Consider the following 12,056-nt stretch of genomic DNA (forward strand, 5'->3'; position numbering starts at 1 on the left):
TTTCTTGACAACAAGTTGTAATTCTTCCTTTACAACAGTTTTGTACATATTTGTTATCTTACAGAAAAGACAATGAAGTCACTACACATAGTATATTCCACACTGTAAACAGAGGTAGTAGTTTATCTGCATATCAATTCTAATCTACTGTGTCATTAAGTATCAAGAATTTTCTTATTAGGAATTTTAATTTGGAGATGGGGTAACTTCTCCTGAGCCTGAAATCAATGCTAGCCAACAAGTTGTTTATTATATTCATTGTGTGCCTATCTCCAAATCTATTTAGTATCCTAGGGTGAGGCAAAGTAATTGCTTTTGGGTTCCTTAAATTTTGTGACTTGTGTCTTCCCCTTATACCATATTTCAGTAATTTCTGTTGCAATATTGGGATATCAATTAGGTGATATGCTTTGGTCAAATCTATAAATAAAATCAATATGAAGTTATTGTTGTTTAAATGTAAGTTTAGAGAGTCTACTAAGTTCTCTAATAATGTCTGTGTGCTCTTGCCTTTCTGATATGAGAATAGAGAGTTGTTTAACAGTCCATATTGATGTAAATATTTGCTTATATGGGAAAATATATAATTTTCTATTATCTTATTTAAAACTGACTATATTGGTCTGTAATTGCAAAAGTCATCGGGTGGTCCCTTTTTATATATAGGAATTATCTTAGATGAGAGTAAATTTGTAGGATAGCTTCCCAACTCTAACATCCAAGAGAGCTGTAGAGAACAGTTCTCTACCAAGAGAACAGAGAACTGTTCTTTGTTTCTCTTTACCTCGGTTACTGTAATACAGTCCAGTCCGTAAGATTTCTTGTTCTTTAATTGTTCTATAATTTTAAGAAATTCAGTATAATGTGGAGCTAAGACTACACAAGAGTTCATTATCTGAGGAAGCCTATCTTGTTGTAATAATAATAATAATAATAATAATAATAATAATAATAATCCAGTGAGTCTCATGCTGCTCACAACCGGATGATATGGTCCTGTATATGTGTGTGATTGTGCTTTCTAGAAGCAGTTTTATTGTGCTACGTGACTAGCTGTATTGTTTTTTCATGTAGCACAATATTGTTTATTGTGCTACGTGACTAGCTGTATTGTTTGTTTTTTTTTTCTATAATATTTTCAGTCTGTAGAGGGCAGCAATGAACTTGGCTACGAAAGTTTATTTACTAAGTCGTCTGGCTGCCGTGTCGTTATAGAATTTTAAATCCGTCGCTGCGTGATTGTGGTAGTGCATCTACTGTCTTTTTTATACTGTGTTAATACTTTTTCTATTGCAGATCTGTTTGGAAGTTCTTATTTCTGATTAAAAACAATATTTTAATTCAAATATGCCAGTAAACGAAACTAGCGCAAAACCATCGAAGCCTAAAGCGAAGTCTAAAAAAGCCGTGGCCGAAAAGGATTGTAAAGCTGCAGGAACTCCAGATTCGAAGACGAAAGTAAGTTTCGAAGCGATTGTTTTTATACAGTACTCGATTTACGAACATCAGCGTTTGTCAGAATTTTTTTTTTCTTAAATTGGCAGCAAGTTGATTCATTGTATTTAAAAATTCTTATATTTGTATTTTTTAGGTTTCAGACAATGCCTCTTCTAGTCCAGTTGCATTATCTCAGAAGACAGCACCGTCAGAATGGTTCACCTCGGAGATTCAAGCTATGATGTATTTTCAAATTTTAATTAATATGTTTTTACTCATTTTGATTTAATCTAGAAATTGGAAATATGGCATAGGCTTTATTTGTAGTTTTGGTAATACTACAGAACACGGTGCCCCTTTGACAATTACGTCGAGAAGAAGAAGGGGAAAGCAGTGACGTACGGTTCGTAACTCCGCCCATTCACTGCGTTCCCCCTCTTCTTCTCGACAACTGCACGTGGCGAATGTCACGCGACATAACAGTATGGCGGAACCGAAAAATAACGAAATTATCGGCAACAGTAATTTTTTCGGAGCAGCAGCCAAAATAATTGCAAATTAAACACTAATTTCGTTCTTCAAAACGAAAAAAAAAATAATGAGACGCAGCAAACGACCAATTTTCGACAAATAACTGGCGAAGTCCCGCAAAAAGGTAACCTACCATTTTTAATTAAAAATTAACTTTCGTAACCTACCATTTTTAATTAAAAATGGTAGGTTACGAAGACAATTAAAAACGTAATTCCAATTGAAAAAGGTTCTTCAAAACGAAAAAGAAATAATGAGACGCAGCAAACGACCAATTTTCGACAAATAACTGGCATAGTGCCGCAAAAAGGTAACCTACCATTTTTAATTAAACACAAACGAAAGACAATTAAAAACGTAATTCCTAATTGAAAAACGTTCTTCAAAACGAAAAAATATATAATGAGACGCAGCAAACGACCAATTTTCGACAAATAACTGGCGAAGTCCCGCAAAAAGGTAACCTACCATTTTTAATTAAAAATTAACTTTCGTAACCTACCATTTTTAATTAAAAATGGTAGGTTACGAAGACAATTAAAAACGTAATTCCAATTGAAAAAGGTTCTTCAAAACGAAAAAGAAATAATGAGACGCAGCAAACGACCAATTTTCGACAAATAACTGGCATAGTGCCGCAAAAAGGTAACCTACCATTTTTAATTAAACACAAACGAAAGACAATTAATTAAAAACGTAATTCCCAATATACATTTTTTTTGTATGGCCACTAATACATCTGAATTAACACGTGCAACGAACAATAAAATTGCTCTTTGCATAAGCACAAAACGGCAACATAGAATTTTTTCTTTTTTTAAAAAAAAACCGCAACGGACACAATACTACGTTAATAATACGTGAAAATAACACAGAAATACAAGACAAACTAAACTCACCTCACAGCAGCAATAAACAAAGAAACAGTTTACCAGCAGGATGGAACGGGATAACGACAAACCGAAAACCACGAGGCAATAACCAGAAAATGAAGAAGTAACAACTCACCTCCGTACGCACTAAAAACCAACATTCAAAAGAAAGAATATACGCAACGAATTTCGCATTTAGCGCGCTCCAGTGACGTCGTGTCACGTGACATCCACGTGAAACGAAGAGGGGACGCAGTCAGTAGGCGGGATCAAAACCTGTCAATCACTGCTTTCCCCCCGTTCTGACAACCAATTACAAGGGGGCACCGTATATTGGAGTATGGCCGTAGTTTTTTATTTTTTATGTAATATGTGCTAGGAAGATTCAACCAGAAATATTATTATTATTATTATTATTATTAGCTATATGGTGCAAGGAAGCCTGAGGCTTATGCTACACCACCCAAAAAAAAAAAAAATCCCAAGTTACCCTGAGAGAGAGAGAGCAAAGTAGAAGGGAATCATCAAGAAAGAGAATGATGATATCCAGCTCAGGACCCTGGGTGTGCCAAGCCCATAGCCACCAGATGTGAGCCCCTGGAGAAATATGAAACGCAACGCCAAGCATGCCCTCGCTGTAGCACAGTGAATATATACTAATTAGGAAAAAAATGCCCACAGAAAAACTTGGAGGCACTGCTGCTACAGCTACCCATTTTATTTTAATTTTCTTAATATGGCAACTCCACTTAGTGGTAAACCCTTCAAAATGGCAACGAGAAGTGAGGGAAAGTAGTGATTGACAGGTTGCAACTCCGCCCACTCACTTCGTCCCCCTCTTCGTTTCAGGTGGACATCACGTGACACGATGTCATTAACAGCAGTAAATGCAAATTCGTATCATTTCATAGTCACATTTGCTTGCTGGCTATGCTTGCGTGTTACCTCGTGTTGTCCTGAGTTAAAGAAAAGTGAAACTTGGAAATATTTATAAATTGTTCATATTTTTCCTTTAACATCTTTTTAATTACCGTAAATGTCCAAAAATTAATATTGGGTTAGCTTGCCACATAGTTCCTCATGTCGTCCTGAGTTTTGTTGTGTATCCTATTCCATCCTGCAAGTAAACTGTTTTGTTGTTTTTTGCTGCTGTAGCCCACATGCCAGGACTGATGAGATGAGTTTTCTTTTCCCATCTCATTAACCTAAGTATTGTGTTAGTTGTGCTTAGAGAGGAACAGGTTTTCTGTGTGTTATGAGACACTCAGTCTAAAACACTGATGGATCCAATATCTTTCTATTACAGAAGATTTAGGAGAAGTCGAGTTGGCCTGCCTCCCTAAAATCCACTCATGTACACCTTCTCAATGGTAAGCCCTGTTACGTCACTTAGGTGGCAACGAATGTGTAGAGTGGTTCTCTTCACAGTGTGAAGAGAACCACTCTACACAGCGTGAAGAGGAAAAGACAAAACCCTTCAGCACATGAAAGCAGTACGAAACAAATGGCCCTCAGTCCTGAGCGGCTATCACTCCCCCTCTTACGGCAGCAAAAGGATCAGAGTGGAAGCAGAGGGTGCTAAGAATCTCTGGGTACAACCAGGCTGCCATGCATGGAAACTGAACTTGGCCTGTTACAACGTAAGATTGCTCATCAGTGAAGACAGGATATTAGAGCTGGAAAAAGAATTAGAAAATGTGAATTGGAATATCATCGGTTTGGCTGAAACAAGAAGAAGAATTGAATCACTTAAGTTTATCAAGTGGAAATCTGCTGTACACCAATGGAAACAGTGAAAGGAGTGAAGATGGAGTTGGCTTTCTGGTCCATAAAGATATAAAAAACAACATTTTGGAATTCAAAAGTACATCACCAAGGGTGTCAAGACTAATACTCAGGATTTCTTAGAGGTACAAGCTAAAGGTTATAATGATTTATCATGATGATGAAGAGGTTGAAGAAATGTACACCAAAATTGAGTCTTCTAGATGAGCAGAAAACTCACTACACATTGGAAAAAGACAAAACAGTGCAGAAAGGGGAACTATAGGAAATTTTGGAATGGGTGAAAGAAATGAAAGACTTGTGGAATTTGAGGATTGTCAGTAATGAACACTTTTTTCAAGAAAAGGGTGAACAGGAAATGGACATAGAAGAGTCCAAATGGATTAACAACTAATGAAATCGACTTCATCCTCACTAACAGAAGATATATCGTGAATGATGTTACAACCTGAATAAGGTAAATGTTGGAAGTGATCACAGAATGGTAAGATGCACACTTGATATAGATACAATAAAAGAAAGGAAAAAAACTGACTCAAGTAAATAATAATATGAAGGTCTTTGAGATAATAGAAGAGGAGAAAAAGCAGTATGTACTGAACTTAGGAACAAGTTTGAGCTTCTGCAGATCTTTCAGGACCAAGATATCAACAAGGAAACAACTTTCTGAAACTGATAAAGCCCAAAAAACCTATAGGTAAAAAGAAATCCAAAGAAGAAAAAATTAGTCAAGAAACATTTGTGTTGATGAACTGAAGGCGACAAATGAAGAGCAAGATAAACACTGACAAGGAGAAAATTGAGTATACTGAGTTATGCAAATCCATTAGAAAGAGACTCGGAGAGGACATAAAATTTAACACAAGAAAAGTAGAACAAGCATTAAGGGAAAACAAAGGACTTAAATCAGCAGCCGTGAGCAGTAATACAGAAAGACAAATGATACTGAAACTGAAGAATAGTAATGGTGCACTTATAAATAGCAGAGAAGGCATAATTCAAATAGCAGAAGACTACTATAGAGAATTATACAAGGAGCGAGGGAATGACTCCAGCAGTGGGGAAGATGGATCACATATTAGTAACACGTATGACATACCCGATATTCTTCCTGATGAGGTAGAACATGCGTTGAAGAAAATGAAGAATCAGAAAGCCCTGGGGGAAGATGAAGTTACTCTAGAGTTGTTAAAATTGGGTGGAAGAGACATGACACAAAAACTGGCAAGGCTCTTCACAAAATGCATTAGAAAATGTGTTGATGCCTGAGGAGTGGAATAATAATGCAATAATAGTTTTGCTGCATAAGAAAGGAGATAAATCAGAAATTCTAAACTTTAGACCAATTAGCTTGTTATCCCACATCTACAAGTTGTTCACAAAGGGTCATTACTAACAGATTAGATAGAATACTTGATGAGAATCAACCGAAAGAGCAAGCTGGCTTTAGGACAGGATTCTCAACTATTGATCACCTTCATGTAATATCACAGTTAATGGAGAAAGCAAATGAATATAAAACGCCATTATGCCTGTCATTTGTGGATTATGAAAAGGCATTTGACTCCATACAGCATAAGGCAATGTTTCGGGCACTGGAAAGACAAGGCATAGACACCCCATATATTATGATTTTGAAGAAAATATATGAGAACGCTACCTCCTTTATTAGACTAGACAAAGACAGTAGCAAATTTAAAATTGAGAAAGGAGTTCGACAAGGAGACACAATATCTCTGAAGTTGTTTACTGCTGCCCTTGAGGTAGCTTTCACAAGATTAGACTGGTCGCAGAAAGAAGTCAATGTGAATGTAGAGTACCGAAACCATTTACGACTAGCAGATGACATTGTGGTCATAAGCCACGATCCCAAAGAATTAAGAGGAAAATCGTAATCAGTTATGCAGAGTTGGTAAGGATTTTGGACTAAAGATGAATATGGCTAAAGCAAAAGTAATGATGAACAAGTATGCCACAGAAAGGGAAATAATGATTGAAGGAGCAGTAATTGAAAAGGTGGAGTCATATACTTATCTGGAACAAGTTATTAGCTGTAATAATGATAAATGGCTGGAAGTCAAGAGAAGAATAAATTTTGGATGGATAGCATTCAGGAAATATAGTCACATACTGAGGAGCAATATCCCAGTTTGTCTGAAACGTAAAATAATGAACTAATGTATACTCCCCACCATTACTTATGGAAGTGAAACTTGGGCACTCACCAAAAGAATGGAAGAGAAGCTGAGAACTACACAGCGAAGAATGGAACGAATTATATTGGGAATCAGACTGTTAGATAAGAAGAGGAACACATGGATTACGCAGCAAACTCAAGTAAAGGACATTCTTATCAAAACTAAAGAACTAAAATGGTCTTGGGCAGGACTCATAGCTCGAAGACATGATGACAGATGGACTAAGAAAATAACAGAATGGTACCCAAGAGGAGCTAGAAGAAAACCTGGAAGACAATGGCGGAGATGGATAGATGAAATTCATGATTTTGTGGGTAGTAAATGGAAGGAACTGGAAAGTTGCTGGAGAGGGCTTCATCCTGCAGTGGATTGAAAATGGCTGATGATGATGATCTGTGCATATTTAGTCTCAGATGTAATTTATTGCTCATTTGTCCAACGTATTTTATATTACAAGTTCTGCATGTCATTAGGTATATAACGTTACTGGATTTACAAAAGGTAGGTTCTGTAGCATTATTGGTTATGTAGAAAAGTTGAGCAGATGGGCTGAGAGGTGGCAAATGAAGTTTAACATTGACAAATGTAAAGTACTATATATGGGAAGCAGTAACCCCAGAGTAACATATCAACTCTGTGGTACTACACTGACAGTGGTAGAGAACGAAAAGAACCTGGGGGTAATTGTGCAGGCAGATATGAAGTTTTCTGAGCAGTGCAGATGGTCTGCAAGAGTAGCTCATAGTGTCTTGTCTGATATGCAGGAATTTTTCTAGCAGGGATAAGGAGGTGATTATTCCCTTGTATAAGGCAATGGTCAGGCCACACTTTGAGTACTGTATATAGGTCTGGAGGCCTCATTTTAAGAAGGATGTAGAGCTGTTGGAACAAGTACAGAGAAGGGCAACAAGATTAGTGAATGGAACAAATGGTTGCTCTTACAAAGAAAGGCTTAAATTTTGCAAATTACAGTGTTTGGAGACTAGGCACCTGCAAGGTGATCTGATTGAGGTGTATAAAGCCTTGAATGGTTTGAGCATGTTCAGTGCTGATGGGATTCTTTCTCTTGCTCAGAATAATCGCCTGAGAGGGCATAAATTCAAATTGAGGAAAGACAGATGTAGGATAGATTTGCGGAAGTTTGCCTTTAGTCAGTGGGGTAGTTGGTTGGTGGAACAGACTTCCATCCTTTGTTGTGGAAGTTGATAGCCTAAATAAATTTAAGGCTGAGCTGGACAGGTATTTTTAACGAGGGGTGAAATGAGAGCGGTTTTTTTTTCTTTTTCTTTTTTTTTGGCTGATGTTGCATAAGCTTGCTTTCTTGCATCATATGCCTCTACTAATGCTAATGTGTTGAGGGTGCATGCAAGGACGTGTTAAACATAGTTTATTTTTACAGGTATTGTATTTAAGGCTATAGAGTCCATATTTATCCAAGTTAGAAGTATTAGCTGTTGTGCTCTGTCCTGTGTGTGTAAATTGTGTATGTTTAGAGTGATAGTCGTGTTGCAGGATACTGTACAGAGCATGAGTCCCTGGTGTCAGATTTAGCCTACTCTACCCATGTAGTATGTATTCATTGTCTTGAGGATCCATTTTTAGATAAAAAGATAGTGAAATATAAAAATATTTGAAATACAAAAATATATATAGAAAAACAAATAACTGAGATGAAGTAATGAAAAGTGTAGACCATAATTTCAAACGTAAATAGCAGAACAAAGAAAATATTGAAGAATATATAAGCAGTTCCAGGTGGCATAAACATGGCCTAGACAATGCTTATGATAAAATAGTATTAAGAAAATAAGTAAGAGTAGGGGGTGGAGCATAATTGTAGTTAAAAGGAAGATAACATTAATTATGGATCAGTGACTTCATATGCTGAAGTACTCTACAGCCATAATGTATATATATTTTATGGTATGAAGAAAGTGCGAAGAAGATATTTTGTTTAATCCTATTGAATCTATGGTATACACAAGAAGTTAATTCGACAAAATAGATAAGAAATATAGTGATATATGGTAGGATGAAGTGACCAAGTAAAATATGAAAAAGAGACAGATAGTTGGCAAAAAATTAAAATAAGATATGAAAAAGTGACCAAAATAAGACTACATTGCAGCGTTTTTCACAATTTCAGTGTCTTCATCAGAGGTCATCCACCGAAATTATGAGAAAGACGGCAGTGTACTTGCTTCCGTTTCCAGATTAAACAAAATATCTTCTTCACACTTTCTTCATACCATAAAATTCAAATCTTATTTTAATATTTTGCCAACAATCTGTCTGGTAGGATGAAGTAACTCTTGGTTACTTCATCCTACCATATATCGCTACATTTCTTATCCATTTCGTTGAATTCACTTCTCGTCAGTGGCGTAGCTACCATGTAGGCAGGCAAGACAATTGCCTCTGGGCCCGGCATCTTTGGCTCTCTCCTGTGCTGGATGGGCAGGAGCAGCAGTGCATAGCGCATGCTTCTTGATTAGACCCGGGTTTGAGCCCGTGACCACCAAATACGGAGGATGTGGAAAGGTCAGGGAATGACCACCGCATATTCCGGAGCAATATGGCCTTAGTTGCTAATGCTCCTAAAAACCAAATAACAAACAAACAACTCTCTCCTGTTTTTGCAATTTTCGTTAATTAAGTAGGGGCCCGAACATGTTCTTTGCTTCCGGGCCCGAAAGAGGGTAGCTATGCTAGTGCTTCTCATGTGTACCGTAGATTCAATAGGATTAAACAAAATATCTTCTTCACACTTTCTTCATACCATAAAATATATATACATTATGGATGTAGGTACATCTGCTTATGCAGTGTCCCTGATCCATAATTAATGTTATCTTCCTTTTCGCTACAATTACGCTCCGCCCCTGCTCTCTATATATATATATAAAAGTAAATTAGAATGATAATTAAAAAAAATAAATAAATAAAAAATAATGCCAGTAGCATGGCAAGACAGAAGAGCGAAAATAGTCAAAATTAAACATAACGATCAAACCAACAGGGAGGGAAGAGAAGGGTAACAAGAGTAAAAATTTCGCAGCAGAAACTCTCCAAGATAATTTTGAAAATCTAAATGCGAAGATTATAATCAATTAAATTTTGAATGCCAATTAAACAGAAATTTAATTTTCTATTTCGGCACCCCCTCTGACGAGCACCAAGTCCAAATTTATGTGAAATGTCATTAGCAGAGATGTAAACCAACTACAATAAAATAAAACAAAAATAAACCAAAAATAGACTGACCATTATGCCCCATTTCAACAGAGGACAAAAAGGCCAATAATGGTCAGGGAATTGCTTCATTTAGATTTACATTTGTTTCAGAAGTACACCAATGATGTTTTAAGACTACCCTGAGGATGGAAAACAACTTTTCCACTTCAAATACACCCCCACCCCCCAAGAAAATGAAACATTTTCTGGGAGGGGGGGGTATTTGAAAAATTTTAATAATTTTTAGATAAACTTTTTATTAGAATTAAATTTTAAAAATAAATTCGTTTTTTAAAGAAGTTTTGATAATTTTTTTAAATGAATGAAGCATAAAACTGATCTGAAAAATAAAATATAAATAAAAATGAAAAATATTTAATTGTAAGAAAATTTTTTGTTATTAAGTAAGTTTTTTTGCCAATGAATATTATAGCTTGCTGATATATTTAAGGAATTGCACATTTTAAGGAATGAAGAATTGAATCTCAAACCCACCTCCTACTTTTATAGAAAACCCTGGATTATGTAATCTTTGTGAAGTGCAATTGGTTCAATAGCATATAATAATTTTGCCTTCCTATTCAGATATCCACATTTTATATTTAATATCAGCCTGTCTATATATTTCAATAATCAAGCAGTATAAGCAGCTTGTGTAATTTTTAATGCTTCCAGTTATTCTGAGAGTATGTGGGTATTTGATTTCAAATATCACAGTCACTTATGTTAGATAACTTAAAAATTATGTCCTTATGTTAGATAACTTAAAAATATTTTAAGAAAGATTTTTGAACTAATTTTAATTTTTTTCTGTTGCATATTCATTATTATGCAAAAATTATATTTCAGGCATGGGTTTGGTGACAGTCGACGTCCTCTGTTAGAATCTGCTCGTTTGGTTGAAGAAATTGTACATCAGCAGATGAATACCATGGTAAACTTGTTTTTTTATTTTTTTATTTTGCTTAAGGTGGTTTTGTGTTAGACAGTAGCAAAGAATAACTTGAATGAAACCTCTTTCTAGATAATTAAGTATACATCTTAAGCCACCATTTAAAAACTTCATATCTTGGTAGTGGATGGTCCTAAAATTTGAATAGTTCCAAGATGTTGGGGGAGGGTGTCAATCTGGTGAACATGTTTACCATAAAGGCAAGTTACTGTACAACACAGGCAGTCCCTTAATGCCAAGGACTGACACTGTCTCTCTCTCTCTCTCTCCCTCCCCCTCCCTCTCCCTTCCCCCACTTCAGTGCTGTTGAGGGCCGGAACGTTTTGGTGACACTGCAACAGCTATTACTTGTTAGCACAGATTCTTGGTTGTTGTTGTTGTGGCATATTTCGCTCCATATGAGATCACTGGATGCACAGATGCATAAATTAAGAAGTGTTCAATCATTGTGTGTAGACATTGCCAAGTGCAGGGTCAAATGTTAATCCCATGCTAGTATAGGATGTGACTACTGATATTACCAGGTTATTTAGGAAGGCAGAGACCTCAGCAGGTGATGGTTTATCATTATAACTGATTTGGATGGATTGACCCTTTTAAATGATTATATTGACACTTATACACATATATCGTCATTTTTTTTCACAAGAATGACTAGTGAGTTATGAATGTATATATATTCCTTTATTGTTCTGTGAATACTGTATCATCAAATTTCATCAGTCTATGTACAGATTCTTATGAAGCTCTTCAGAGATGTGCTATCATTTACAAGTAATGGAATATTTTTATATTTGAAGAGTGCAGGGAAAGAATGTTTATTTACATGCAGCAAACTTTCTGGACTTGTTGCATAAAAAGTGATGTACATAAAGTGTTCTGGTTGTCCTTATTTTAATTATAGGACATTACTAGTGAAACTAGTATTTCTTATGGAACACAGCAATAAATTTTAACATAAGATTTGGGAATGTGTTGCATTTCAGCCAAGTTTGCCTCACATTCTTGATGATCACAAAGAGTGGCGAGTTCTCTCATGTCAGGATC

The 12,056-nt window shown here is 35.9% G+C and overlaps 1 protein-coding gene across 2 annotated transcripts in view; it reads left to right on the forward strand.

Annotated features, from left to right (window-relative positions):
* Nucleotides 1-1,230: 1,230 nt before the first annotated feature.
* Nucleotides 1,231-12,056, forward strand: part of LOC150080969 (transcription initiation protein SPT3 homolog) — a 111,694-nt gene continuing 100,868 nt past the window's right edge. Inside the window, exons 1-3 of one of the 2 annotated variants that reach the window (XM_090381248.1) lie at nucleotides 1,231-1,458; nucleotides 1,592-1,680; nucleotides 10,907-10,991. In XM_090381248.1, the coding sequence (XP_090237374.1) occupies nucleotides 1,348-1,458; nucleotides 1,592-1,680; nucleotides 10,907-10,991 (285 nt within the window). In that variant the 5' untranslated portion in view covers nucleotides 1,231-1,347. The remainder of the gene's footprint in view (nucleotides 1,459-1,591; nucleotides 1,681-10,906; nucleotides 10,992-12,056) is intronic. The other variant, XM_090381247.1, reaches the window with a different exon arrangement.

This window comes from Mastigoproctus giganteus, chromosome 9 (genome assembly GCF_048544385.1).
Source record: "Mastigoproctus giganteus isolate SK-2022 chromosome 9, ASM4854438v1, whole genome shotgun sequence".
Lineage (NCBI taxonomy): Eukaryota > Metazoa > Arthropoda > Arachnida > Uropygi > Thelyphonidae > Mastigoproctus > Mastigoproctus giganteus.